The sequence below is a fragment of the Prionailurus viverrinus genome, chromosome A1 (genome assembly GCF_022837055.1).
Source record: "Prionailurus viverrinus isolate Anna chromosome A1, UM_Priviv_1.0, whole genome shotgun sequence".
In the NCBI taxonomy this organism is placed as follows: domain Eukaryota; kingdom Metazoa; phylum Chordata; class Mammalia; order Carnivora; family Felidae; genus Prionailurus; species Prionailurus viverrinus.
The window spans coordinates 100,743,985-100,758,437 of record NC_062561.1 but is presented as its reverse complement, the minus strand read 5'-3'; the positions used below and the strand labels follow the sequence as shown (position 1 = coordinate 100,758,437).

The 14,453-nt window shown below is 35.0% G+C and overlaps 1 protein-coding gene across 2 annotated transcripts in view; it reads right to left on the bottom strand.

The window, feature by feature from the left end:
• The window catches only part of SRFBP1 (serum response factor binding protein 1), a 67,622-nt gene that overhangs the window by 13,553 nt on the left and 39,616 nt on the right, over window positions 1–14,453 (bottom strand). For both annotated transcript variants that reach the window (XM_047863901.1, XM_047863909.1), the window contains exon 4: window positions 4,940–5,011. In XM_047863901.1, coding sequence (XP_047719857.1) covers window positions 4,940–5,011 — 72 coding nt within the window. The remainder of the gene's footprint in view (window positions 1–4,939; window positions 5,012–14,453) is intronic.

The window sequence follows — 14,453 nt, the reverse complement described above, 5'->3', positions numbered from 1 at the left end:
CAGGGCAGAAGCTGCCATGAGACCCTTCAAATCCTTTACCTCTCCTTATTTTGTTACTGGTCACCTTTCTGCCTCACTTACGTTTTCCCTCTTTATATTTACTGTTACTTACGTTTATATAAACATGCCTCAATATGTGAAAGCACGGACTTACACATTAAGGACACAAACATCCTCTTCCGAGGCTCACAATCTTGCCCTAATTTCAAAGGTTAAGACAATAATGTACAAAATAAGTGAATGTGATAAACCTCCTTGGAGAGATGAAAAATGTTATGGTGGTTTATAGAAGAAATTCAGTCATATACCTTAAATTTAAATGAACTTATTTATTGTGAAGCTTAAAATGCTAAGTATTCTCTATGAACAGATTTTACACCTGCATGAAAAAAGCCTTCACAATATTAGAGGATGTGTGAAGGAACCACAGCTTTCCTTATTTAACACTGACACAACATTTGCCATGGAAAATTCTCAGGAAACTGTGGTTTTCACACACCTCCAGTTTCTTCCATTTCAAATAAATTACATAAAAAAAGGGAAAACACCTCATCTTTTTATGGAAAAATTTTATTTTGGCATCTGGGTATTTATTATGAACACAAGCATTTGGTGTTCAATTCTGAAAGGAATTTTGAGAATGTACATGTGAATATAAACAACAGTCTAAAAATGAAAAAGCTCTCTTACATGCACTGTTCATTCCTGTGAAATGCTGCCTAGAACAAAGGGACTCTTAATGCAGTGGCAGAAGTAGAATGCTGGTATGTTTCTGACATTAATTAGACTTAATTTCAATTCTAGGTTTTACCTAAAGATATATGAATGTTTGTATTTATTAAAAATATCTAGGGAGGTAATATGAACCAGTCCTTTCAGCTGATTCAGAAGAACTGTGGCAACCTAAGGCTCTGAGTCCACATTTAAGGCAACGGGAGACCTTTCTAGATTTGTTCAGGTTGTATAAAACCTAGGACACCATGTTTCCAAAATGTAGTCTGACCGACAGGGGACCCATTCCAGCATTTTCTTCTAAACTTCTGTTTTTTGGGCAGGACCAGGGTTTAGACCTTGGACCTGCCATCTTCTAATGACTGACTATAGGTGTATTTTTGACCTTTCTGGGCCCCTGTGTCTCATTTGTTAAATGGAATTATTATCATCTTCCCAGAGAAAGCTAATGTATAAAAAGCATCTAATGAGTCAGGCAACTAGTAGATGTTAACAGATATTAATTTGCTTCCCCTTATCCTGTAGTTGTTTACTATAACTATCTTTTACTCCCCAGAAGATGACATATTCCTCTAGAAAATATTCTGTGTCTCCTATTCCCTTCCTATATTCCACACTGCCCGGGTGATGGCTTTGCAAGCAACAGATGTTTTTAATTGAGAAGCTCCTGAAATTCTGGCACCAGCTGTCTGGAAATGTCAGAATTATCATCCTTCAACTCTCTAGCTTTAAAATTTCATCATATACATATTAACTGCCTACTTAACCTTTCCACCCCTTTTCTGCATTTCACTATTACGACTACACACACACACACACACACACACACACACACACAAACCCATGTGTGTGCACATATACACACCTGAATGCTTTCCACATGAGATCACTGTTGCAAGATTAACTGAGATAAGACTGTATATGGAAGAACTGTGCAAGTTGTAAGATATTACACACATTAGTTTGCTCTGCTCTGCTGCTCATCAGACAGCCTCAAATGTGCAGAGCTCTATGTAACAGACTTCATTTCTGTGAGGTTATCTTCCACTGAGCAGCTTTTCTATGACACAATCAGTCCTCCCTCCACAACACTGCTATCTGCCTCATTTTAAAGAAAATTAGCAAATTTTCATACACAAGAACCAAATCGAGTGGAAGAACATCACAAATGAAATAAAATACTAACAGAACAGGTGAAATCAAATAGCTTGGGAGGAATCTGAAATTGTTTCTTTTTTTTAAATTTTTTTTTTTTCAACATTTATTTATTTTTGGGACAGAGAGAGACAGAGCATGAACGGGGGAGGGGCAGAGAGAGAGGGAGACACAGAATCGGAAGCTGGCTCCAGGCTCTGAGCCATCAGCCCAGAGCCTGACGCGGGGCTTGAACTCACGGACCGCGAGATCGTGACCTGGCTGAAGTCGGACGCTTAACCGACCGCGCCACCCAGGCGCCCCTGAAATTGTTTCTTAAGCACAGCAGTCTCCCTTGGCTTTAAATCCCTGCAGGATTCCATCAAGAACTTTGATGAAATAAAACAATTTTTCCTCCCTTCCTCTCTACCTTCCCTTCCTCCCTTCCTTTGTTTGGAGGAAGGTACTAACAGGGCAAAAATATAACCAGGTTTCACTTGACACTTCACAGTGAGATCCTAAACTTTTTATCTGAACTGCTCTTAAAAATCTCATGACTACAAATATGGTCCTATGCAAATGATTTTACTTATACAAAGTAACAATGATAAGCTAACATAGACATTTGTTTCCCCATTTTTTGGACAAAAGACATTTCACACAATGGAAAGGCTGAACAAAGGGTTGTACGTAGAAGATACTCTAAAAAACTGATGTGCTTTAAAAAAAATGTTTATTTTTTGAGAAAACGCGCACGTGCACGAGCAGGGGTAGGCAGAGAGAGAGAGAGACAGAGAGAGAGAGAGAGAGAGAGAGAGAGAGAGAGAGAGAGAGAATCTCAAGCAGGCACTGTGCTGTCAGTGCAGAGCCCGATATGGGGCTTGATCCAGCAAACCATGAGATCATGACCTAGCAGAAATAAAAAATCGGACGCTTAACTTACTGAGCCACCCAGGCACTCCTAAAAAATGTACATGACACATGTACTAATATTAACCTTCCAAAGTGAAAACAATCAGGCTAGGAAGATTTAAAAAAAAAAAAATACAAACATTGGATTTTTTTATCGTGGGTATTTTCAAATACTGCCAAGTTTTACTGTTAAGAGTTTAAATGGAAACTTATTATTATTAGGATACTACATTGCTTTTTAGTCTCACCGTAAGTGAAACATTAATGAAATACTTCTAGAATTTAAATTTAGCATCCAGAAAGTTCGAAAAATTTATTTCAGTAAAATCTTAAAAGATTATTTTTTTAAACTCTCAAAACAAAAATACATTCTATGAGATTTTTACAGTTACCACTATTCTATTTAACATGTATGTCACCATTATGCCTGAGATACAGACCAAACTACAGTTTAAAACCATAATAGGATCATATTTTTTCCTTCTCTTCATGAATAAAATCTTATGAAAAATTACTGTAAAATTATGCTACTACAAAATAGAGAGGCTGTTATAAAACCACATTCAAGACTTAAGAGGTTTTTTTTTTTTTTTTGGTTAATGTTGGACAATGACAACAACAACAAACTCTCCCTCCCTTCAAACAAACAAAACTTTTTTATGTTCTTACCATCTTAAAATGCTTTAAAATTCAGGGATGCCTGGGTGGCTCAGTCCAGCTCTTGATTTTGGCTTAGGTCATGATCTCATGGTCATGGGATCAAGCCCTGTGTAGTGCTCTGTGCTGAGCATGGAGCCTGCTTGGGATTCCCTCTCCCTCTCTCTCTGTCTCTCTCTCTCTGTCCCTACCCCATCTGTGTGTGCACTCTCTCCCTCTCAAAATAAATAAACAGTTTTTTAAAAAATGCTTTAAAATTTGACATGTCTCATACCAATTGTAGAGAAATAAGTGGGCAAACTGACATTCATAGTTGGAGATTCCAACACGTGTCTCTTGGTACTCAATAAAACAAGTAGGCAGAAAATCAGTAAAGAAAGAAATCACCTGAACAACACCAACAACTAATGTGACCTACCTGACATTTTTAGGACACTGATCCCAAGAGAAAACATATCGTTTTCAAGTGCACAGCAAATATTCACCAAGATAAGCCACATTCTGAACCATAACACAAATAAAAATCAGAGAAAATGTGCTCATGGATCATAAAGGGAATAGTAATGAAAAGATACCTAGAAGATCCCCTAATTGCGCAGAAACTAAACAATACACTTAGAATTAAACCACAGGTCAAAGATGAAGTTTCAAAGGAAAATTAAGTTCTTTGAAAAATTGAGTTCTTTGGACTCAAAGAAGACGAGAATACAACATACCAAATTTAAGGGTGCAGGTAAAAGAGTGCTTAGAGGTAACTTTATAGCACTACGTGCTTCTGTTACAGAAGAGGAAAGGTCTAAAATCAGGGCCTGAAGTTTCCACATTAAGAAACTAGAAAAAGAGCAAAATGAACACAAATGCACGAAACAAGAAGCAATACGGGTTAGAACAAATGCCAATGAAAGTGAAAATAGAAAAACACACAAAAACATCAATTAATCCAAAATCTGTTTTCAGGTTGGAACTCTTATATGTAGACACTACAGAGTGAGTGGAAATGAAAAAGGGGAAACAGGAAGGGAAAGAGAAAAGGGGGGGGGGATAGTACGGTGTAGAACTGGTTTGCAGTCCTAACTGTGCCACGTAACAGTAGTCTCCTTGACTCAGCTCACTCCATGCTTTCTGATCTTCCGTTTCCTCATTTATAAAAACAGGGGTAAAAATAATCTTTCAAAGAGCAGTAAATATGTTGATTAAATAAATTAGTAACAAAAATTACTTGGAAAAAAATAAAAATACTCTTTGTACTCATTAGTAAGAATAAGAGACTAATTGTTGTCTCACATAAATGCCACATTTTAAGTTCAACATACCTTTAAGGACTTTGAAGGTGTGATGTTACAAGCAAAGCAGTATTCATAAATTACCATAAAATATTTTTTTAGTGGCAATATTGGAGCTCAAGTGGGGAAAAATCATCATACATTTATAGTAACTGGCTGGTTGGTAAGTTTTCAAGGAAAAGGGTGACAAGAAAAAGAAAGTCAACCAATTATAGATATACCTTTTTGCAGATTTTTTCGAAGTTGATATCATCACCGAGAGCAGATTTAGTTACTATATCAGGTTTCAATTCCTATAAAAAAAATAAAGTAATTTTAGTTATGAGTCTAATTTTAAAGCATCATTCATTACTAATTATTATGAGGTACATTCCTTCCCATGTTTTGCTTTTAAGAAATTTGATATTAAATAAGTTCTTAGTTTTTAGATGAGAATAACTCCTATCATAGTAAGAAATTATCATACTCTGAAAAACCACAGAAAAAGGAATTTAAGAGCTAATCCTCCTAAGATAATTACACTCAGATTCCAAGGAAGCCAGAAAATTCAATGTGCCAAGAAATCTCTACCATAATAAAAACTCTTTAACTGAAATAAGATTAAAATAATTCAAAATGTTAATTTAAGATTTCAAGATTCAAAGAAATTACTTATTTCAATGACATTTCAGGACATTGGCAATTATATCATTTTATATCAAAATGTAAATCTTTATAGAGAAATACTTAATTTTAATTATTTATTAAAAAATCTGACCTACACAATACTTTTATATTATGCAAAGAGTTTATTTTAGAAAATTGAAAAACAGAAAAGCAGAGAAAAAATAAGTAAAATTACTAGCACTGTTTATTTACATGGTTACAATTCTATTACACACTCTTGTAGATGCTTCTTTAAGAGAATTTAAGTTTGATATACATTTCACTAAGTAACAAAGGGTGACTTTAGACCATACAAAAATGAAGTTTCTCTTAACAGCTATCAAGTTATTCTATTGTGCAGGAAAAAATACAGTGAACATTTGCATATATTTTTGTCATAATATTGTTGAGAAGACAGCTAAATAAAAAATTAGCTAGTTGGTTTTAAAACAACATCGACTGACAGTGAGGTAGACGTGTGTGATATGGTAAAAATTGTGTAGGTACTATTACACGAAAATGATTTAAATTATATTTTAAATAAAAATAGAACCATAGCATTTTGTGAGCTAGCTTTATCATCTAATGACAGGGCCAATGTTTATCCTTTTTTTTTTTTTCCCCATTCTCTTACATCACTGTCCTTATTTGTTTAACCAAACTTTTATTATTGGACATATTTTCTGATTTTTATCTTTTAATAAATAGGAACAGAATGATATCCTTGTATGTACTGACTTGTGTATCTCCTGAAAAATGTCCACATATTCTATATTAAAGAGCTGTGTAAAACTATGTTTTTGGGAAGAGGAGAATGGAAAAAAAATTAAATATTGATAATTATGATCCAATGTCATAAAGATCAGAAAGCACGGTTTCTGAGAATATTCATTCTTATTGTATATACACTAATATGACTGTACACTAATATAAATATTTAAAAAATCTATATAAACAGCATAAAAAGAAAAGACTCTTAAGTGTGTGTGTGTGTGTGTGTGTATATACATAATACGTCTTTAGGAACTGATGAATTAATATGAAAGATTAGCTTCCCCGAGGTAGTTTAAAGTCAGTAAAATTATTTACAGTACAGCTAAAAAAAAAAAAAAAAAAAATCCAAATCTTAAGACTTGCCCTGCTTTTGTCAATGGCTGGCTATAAGTACTTTTTTCTACTCTGTAAGTGAAAAAGTCACTCTAAAGAGTGAATCAGTTAAATTTTATTGCAAATATGAACATAATGCTTCCAGAAGGGAATAATGTTGCCTAAATCTCAAACCATCCACATACTCCCTCCTAAAGAATAAATTCAACAAGGACTACAAGAACCATGCCTTCTTCATTATTAGGAGATACAGGATAACGGAAACTTCAAAACATCAAGTTGAGAAACTTAACACCAAATTCAACAGAGCACTCACTGCATCACAATCTTGTGCACACAAAAAGCCAGGGAATACAAGATTAAGAAGACTCTGGGAGAAAAAAAACGTGAGTGAAGGACATACATGAATGACAGACAAAAAGCACCACTAGAAAACAAAAACTACTACAGAGAGTCAAAATGGATACAAGACTGAGACTTCGTAATTCATAGCAATGGCTACAAGGGAGGACTTGAAATCAAGTGGTTCTGAAGGCAGGGGCCTCAAGAAGCAGGCATAGAATCAGATAAATAGGGGCTTTGTTCCTCCTTTCAGATATAATGATGAAGGTAAAGGAAGAAAGAGAGAAATTAAGGGCCCTTTGGAGACAAAAGAAAAGACAGGTAAACTAATTCCTCCTTATCAACATTCATTAAAAAAAATGATACATGGTGGATCCAGATGGCTAGGATTTCAAAAAAAATTAAATTCATATAAAATTAAGGAAAGAAGAAAACAGAAAATGTAAATAAAAACACTTTATTTCATAGATTCTCTCCTAAAATTATGAAACAAACAAAAACTGTAAACACCCTCCAAACTGTAGTAGGAGTCTCAAACAAGCATTTGGATTTATACAAAAAATATGCAAAATTAGAAATTAAGACACTAAGAACAGAAACAGGTAGAACAAAGAAATATATGAACAGCTGATAAAGTTTAGGAAATAAAATGAAAGAAAAGAAAAATAAAACATCTCAGAGATGGAGAACAGATTCAAAGAAAAATTCAATAAAGCATCTTGAAGAAAATCAACTGGGGCAGTTAGGTGGTGCAGCTGGTTGAGCGTCATCCAACCCTTGATTTCAGCTCAGGTCATAATCTCACAGTTTCAATGAGTTCGGGCCTGATGCTGGCTGTGAGCTGATAGCATAGTGCCTGCTTCCCCCCTCCCTCTGCGCTTTCCCTGCTTGCATGCTCTCTCTCTCTGTCAAAATAAATAAATAAACTTAAAAACAAAAACAAAACCCAAAACCTGGGAGGCTCAGTTGGTTGAGTGCCCGATTTCAACTCAAGTTGTGATCTCACAGTTCGTAAGTTCAAGGCCTTCATCGGGCTTTCTGCTGTCTGTGCACAGCTCCCTTCGGAGCCTCTGCCCCCTCTCTCTGTGCCCCGCTCCTTCTCATGCTCTGTCTCAAAAATAAATAAACATTAAAAAAAGAAAAATAATTTTTGAAGAAAGTCAAGAAAACTACCAAGAAAATGAAAATGAGATAAAGAAAATAGCAAAGGAGGATCCCACATATCTATAATTGATATCTCTGAAGATGAAAAACAAAACAATGAAAGAAACCAATACTTAAAATTGTGATTTTAAAAAAACCAAACAATAGAAAACAAACAATAGAAAACTTAAAAACAGAAAACATTTTGTTTGGGAAAACAAACAATAGAAAACTTAAAAAACAGAAAAGCTAAAATGAGTTGCAATGATCAATAATGCAACCTATCTTTGTAAAGCCATTAGAAATTAAAAACAAAGAAAAAATCTTCAGAGACTGGAGGCAAAAATAACAATTTAGTTTAAGAGTAAGAAAATAAAGGTTGTTATCAAGAATAATATTCAAAGTGAGTTCAGAGAAGCATTTTCAAGGTAAGCAGGTTCAAGCCAAGGATTTTATACCTAGTCAAGCTGCTCTGCAAGTATCAAGTCTACAGGAAAAAGTTTTGAAACTGCAAAAATTCAGAGAATGTTGCACACATCTGCCTCTCCAGAGGAATCTTCAAGAGGAAAAGCTTTGGCCAACAAGAGATAACTTTGGTAAAAGGACTGATGATGAGTATCTATTTGCCGAGCTATAATGAAAACAAATATGGGGGCACAGGATAAAGAATTGAAGGTAAACTTGACATAATCTAAGTAAAATGAAAATGCAGTTGAAAAAATAGGAGAGAAAGGGAGAATAGAATAAGATCACTCATTGACTACTGTTTAGGTAATATGCAGGAGTCAAAGGACAGGGTTTAAAATGGACTGGAAAGTAAAATATTACATAAGAAAATGGGAAAGTAAGGGCATTATATAAAATATGTAAATACAAAGATAAATAAACCATGGAACAAAAATATGTATCTTTCTAAATACCACAAACTTCTTAAACATTGCAAAAAGAGACATCTAGATAAATACAACATAGAATACCCAATAATTAGAAAGTACAATATTATATGACAGAGTTGAGAACACAAGGAGTATATTTTAATGTGAATTAGTTTAATGTACCTACTAGAAGGAAAAGATGTCCAGACTAGATCAAAAAGCACAGCCTAAGTCTATGCCATTTATATGAGACACACAAAAATGTTATTCAAAAACGCTAAAAATAAAGGAATTTGCAAAGATACATGAGGCAAATAGAAACAATTAGAAAGCAAGAGTTGAGATCAGTTATCAGATAAAAAATAATTTAGATAAAGACAAAAAATGTTGGGGCGCCTGGGTGGCTCAGTCGGTTAAGTGCCTAACTTTGGCTCAGGTCGTGATCTCGCGGTCCATGAGTTCGAGCCCCGCGTCGGGCTCTGTGCTGACAGCTCAGAGCCTGGAGCCTGTTTCCGATTCTGTATCTCCCTCTCTCTCTGACCCTCATCCGTTCATGCTCTGTCTCTCTCTGTCTCAAAAATAAATAAACGTTAAAAAAAAAATTAAAAAAAAAAAAAGAAAAAATGAAACAAGACAAACAGAAAACTACAGGATATGGAGAAATAGAAATACGTTACTAACAGAAGACTTTCACACAACTCTCCATTCAACAGATCTCAAAATAAGAGGAAAAAGGCATTAGAAAGTCTTAACCTAATAAGGTATATCTATCTGTCTTATGGATTTGTTACGACCATTATGCTCTTATAATACAAATTATACCTTCTCAAGCATACATGGAACATTAAACGATTGATCAAATATTAAGTCAAAGTAAAGTAAGTATTATCAAGCAAAATATGAACAATACTCCCTGATCACAATGAAAAAGTAGGAATTAAAGAAAATCAACCTATAAACAAAAAAGCTCTCCTACCAGGAATTTTTTAAAAAACAACAAAATCCTCAAACTCTTGAGAAAGGGAAAATATAAACAGAAATTTCAGGGTTTCTGAAAATTAATAAGGAAACACTATATTTTTGAATTTATGGGAAGTAGTTTTTATTCTTTTTTTTTTTTTAATAAAATGAGGATTCCTGAATCTTTTAAAAATGTATTTAGTTTTGAGAGAGGGCATGAGTGAAAGAGTAATTAGCAAGGGGCAAAGAGAGAGAGGGAGAGAGACAGAGAATCCCATGCAGGTTCCAGTCTGTCAGCGCAGAACCTGAAGTGGGGCTCGAGTTCACTCGAAGCGAGCCTTGAAATGATGAACCGTGAGACTGTGACCTGAGCCGAAGTCAGACGCTTAACCAACTGAGCCACACAGGCACTCCTAAAGTGGTTTTTATTGTTAAAACAACTATATAAATAAAAATAAGGTATGAAAATAAATGAACAAATGCTAAACTAAAAGGAACCCAAATTATCTGTGTTCAATTCTTTATCAAATGGAAAAGAAGACCCAATTAAATCATGTGATTTGTCCAAGGTCCTACAGTTTGTGGTAAGACCAATTAATTAGTGCTTCTACTAGATCACTACTTATTTTATTGCTTCTATGATGTAATCCAAAAGATCTTCACCATATTTAAAAGTATTCATGCGAAAACTAACACAAAAGTAAACCGTATTTCATGGTTTCCAATGTCATATGACCATTTGAACATCATCAGAACCTTCTACTGTGTAAGAACCTTCTAGTTTTATTTTTTTTTTTTATTTAAAAAAAATTTTTTTTTTCAACGTTTATTTATTTTTGGGACAGAGAGAGACAGAGCATGAATGGGGGAGGGGCAGAGAGAGAGGAAGACACAGAATCGGAAACAGGCTCCAGGCTCTGAGCCATCAGCCCAGAGCCTGACGCGGGGCTCAAACTCACGGACCGCGAGATCGTGACCTGGCTAAAGTCGGACGCTTAACCGACTGTGCCACCCAGGCGCCCCAGAACCTTCTAGTTTTAAATGAAGCAGTAATGATTTCTATAAGCTGTGTTTAATGTACTTTTCAACACACAAAAAAAGTGTGTTTTTTAATAAATGTGAGGTGCTGAGCAATCCCAGTAGGTAATTTTGGCAACTTCTGTGGTCTTTCAGAACTACTACAGGGAAAATGTTACGAAGGTTCAAAATAAACACAATACACTTAAAAGAGAAGTACAGACTGAAGTTGATCTGAATTTAACAATGTTGAATATATTTAAAGAAATGTTGCCACTAAAAAAAGACTGGGCATTTTTTTGGGCTAATTATAAACAACAGCCATTATCAAGATCTGTGAAGGGTCTGAGAATTTACCCTCCTTGAAAGTTAACAGGTTAGCCTGGCATAGTCTGATGGATGACAGCAGTAGACACAAAACTCCTGGGCCAGAAACAAAGGACAGTTTATTACTCAAACAGCAAGAACCAGAGTACCTGCTTTTTATCTTATCCATTGTTTTGCAAAATATCAAAGGCCCCAGACACACAGTGGACAATAAACTTAACAAATGCTGCAATCAAAACTAAGGGAGATTTTTAGGAATATAACACCTTTGAAAATTGGCTATTAAGTACAGAGCCATATTCTCAGAATGAAGAAGGACAACTGTTTACATTTGTCTCTTTGATAGTACAACCCGCAAACACAAATTAGGGTTATAATAAACCCCTAGTTTTACAACATAAGCACCTATTATTTACACATTCTGTACTAGGTTGAATGGCTTCCCAAACATGCCTTGAAGATGGAGGAAGGGGCCATGAGGGCAGGAAGGCAAGTGGCTTGTAAAAGCTGAAGACGGCAGCAAAATGATTCTTTAGGGTCTCCAGAAGGCATACAGCCCTGCTGACATCCTTGTTTTAAGACTTCTGACTTTTAGAACTCTAGGATAAAATATCCTTCTTGTTTTAAGCCATCAAATCTGTGATAATTTGTACAGCAGCACTAGGAAACTAACAGACTTTCTATCTCCTACCAATCTTCATATTACAAAGTAATTCATTACACTGTATTATTTGGACAAGCACAATGTACCATAAATAATGCCCAAAATTAAGTATCTTAATACCAATTTATGAAATTACCAAAGTAAATTAAGATGCAATATGGATGGCTTAACCTTTCCTTATGACAATACTCACTCTTGGAGCCAAGTTGGTTATTGCCTTAGTTTTAAATGTAACCACATGACAACATAGGGAATGCTACCTCCCAAGTTATAGTCCATACAAAACTTTTAAATCATGTTTAAATACCAAACCTATATGGGTAGGGATGCTGTACCCAAACTAAAATTTCGGTTTAGTGCTATCGTAAGTAGGCACGGAGAAACTAATAAATCCAATGTCTTTCTAGACCATGCAAAAACACCATTAAATATTATATTATGAAGTTATCCCCCCTTCCCATATGTTTATTCACAAGAAATCAGGCACTGCCTTTTAAATAAGACTCTTCTTGATGTATTATCACAAATGGATAGATAGCACCTCAAATGTTAGTATTCCCTTCAGCATGGTAAGAGGAAATTTAACCCATAACCTTTTTGCATCCTTCTCAGAGTGTGTTGTGGAGTTTACTTGGGAAGTTCATGTTAAACTTTCAAAACTCACAAACTGTCTCTCATTGCTCTAAATTCTAGATTTATGTACATTCTCAGAATATCTAATATATATATATATATATATATATATTTATTTATTTATTAAAACTGTTCATTTACTTTGAGACAGAGAGAAGGAAAGACAGTGCAAGCAGGGGAGGGGCAGAGAGAGGGAGACAAAGAATTCTAAGCAGGCACCATGCTGGGAGTGCAGAGCCCAATACAGGGCTTGAACCAAGGAATCCTGAGATCATGACCTGAGCAGAAATTAAGAGTCTGATGCCCAAATGACCCAGCCATACAAGAGTCCCCTCTAATACATTTTTAAAGTGAGAAGTCTTAAACAACATTTTCATTTTTCTTGGATTGTATGAAAAACTAAATAGGTTATAATTTGGCCATATGATTTTAGTCATATTTTAAGAATGAATTACATTTCAAATGGATTATGAAAGCCAGTTGCTATAGCAAATTCCACTAAGGTCCACTAGATCAGTGATTTTAATTGCGAAGACAGGGCATTTATTTATTTATTTATTTATTTATTTATTTAAAATTTGAAGTAATTGACAATTTTCAAAGAATGCTTTGGATGATGGGTAATTTTTAGGATTTTCAGCTGTGGTGTGTCTTACCTGACAATACATCTACTCTCTTTGTTATAAATGAATGGCTCCGCACAAGAGTTTGAAAAACAAGTGAAATTGCAAGGTTTGGGGATAAAACTCCAAAAAGCCTTAATTTAGTTAAAAAAGCAGAGAGCTCTGAAAGTACAAATGATATTTAGAGGCTTGAACAATAAAGAGATGCAACAATTCCAGCTTTTTGGCTAACTATTCAGAAGTGAAAGTACATTCTAACCAGCTTGTTGGGAATAGTTCTGCTTCAAGAACATAAGAAGGAAGCAAACTTTAACATGGCCAGGTAGTAAGCTATCTAGTCCAAACGAAATGGTTTTAGGCATTATACAAATCAGTCACCGAATAAGTTATGCTTATATTAACCTCTGCCTTCCATTTTCCTGATATAAAAAAGGAATGAAAAACACAGAGCGTAAGGTTCTTCCAGGTTAAGAAGGTGTCTTACACATCTTTACCCCTAGATTCCAGTATAAGACATTTGTTGAAAGGACTGGACCAGAGTAAAGAAATTTAAAATGCCTATTTGTTAGTGAGAAAAAAGAAAATCTAAAGGAGGTCAGTAAAATCTCTTATCAATAGAAATGGCCAATTCAGGATTTGCGAATAAAGTTTCAGTTGCACGTGTGGGCGTTTTCTTTATGAAGCAAAGGTAAGAACAAATAACTGGGAGAATGGGAGAAGGTAAAATATGACTTAGGGACTCATTGAAACCTACATATCATATTATGAATGGGTGGGAAACTACCTTAGCTAATAAGCCAGCTAAAAGATTTATATTCTTTCTCAGAAAAGATTTCATACCAACTGTAAAACTAAGATCCATTTTTACACCCAGCAACAGATATTTTACATAGCAGCTAAGTAATGTATTCCAAGGACATTTTATATGTACTTGGTGTTGAAAGGTTATCAGGTCCCTGCACGCACCACACATGAACATGGTGAAAAAAATATTCATTAGAAATTGAAAGAAAACACACCAGTTCAGGGCTTATATGATAATTTTGCACTACGACATTTCTAGTGTATGGGATTAATTCTACATAAAATGACTAACCAGAAAGGAACACTTAGCTTTCTTTCATGCAAAATAAATTCCAAAGCCTTTTTGCAGAGAAAAGTATTTCTCTTAAATTTTAAAAAGGTCCGGGCACCTGGGTAGCTCAGTTGGTTAAGCGTCCAACTTCAGCTCAGGTCATGATCTCACGGCTTGTGAATTTGAGCTCCGTATCGGGCTCTGTGCTGACAGCTCAGAGCGTGAGGCCTGCTTCAGATTCTGTGTCTCCCTCTTTCTCTCTCCCCTTCCTCGCTCATGCTCTGTCTCTCTCTTCTCAAAAATAAATAAAAACATTAAAAACGA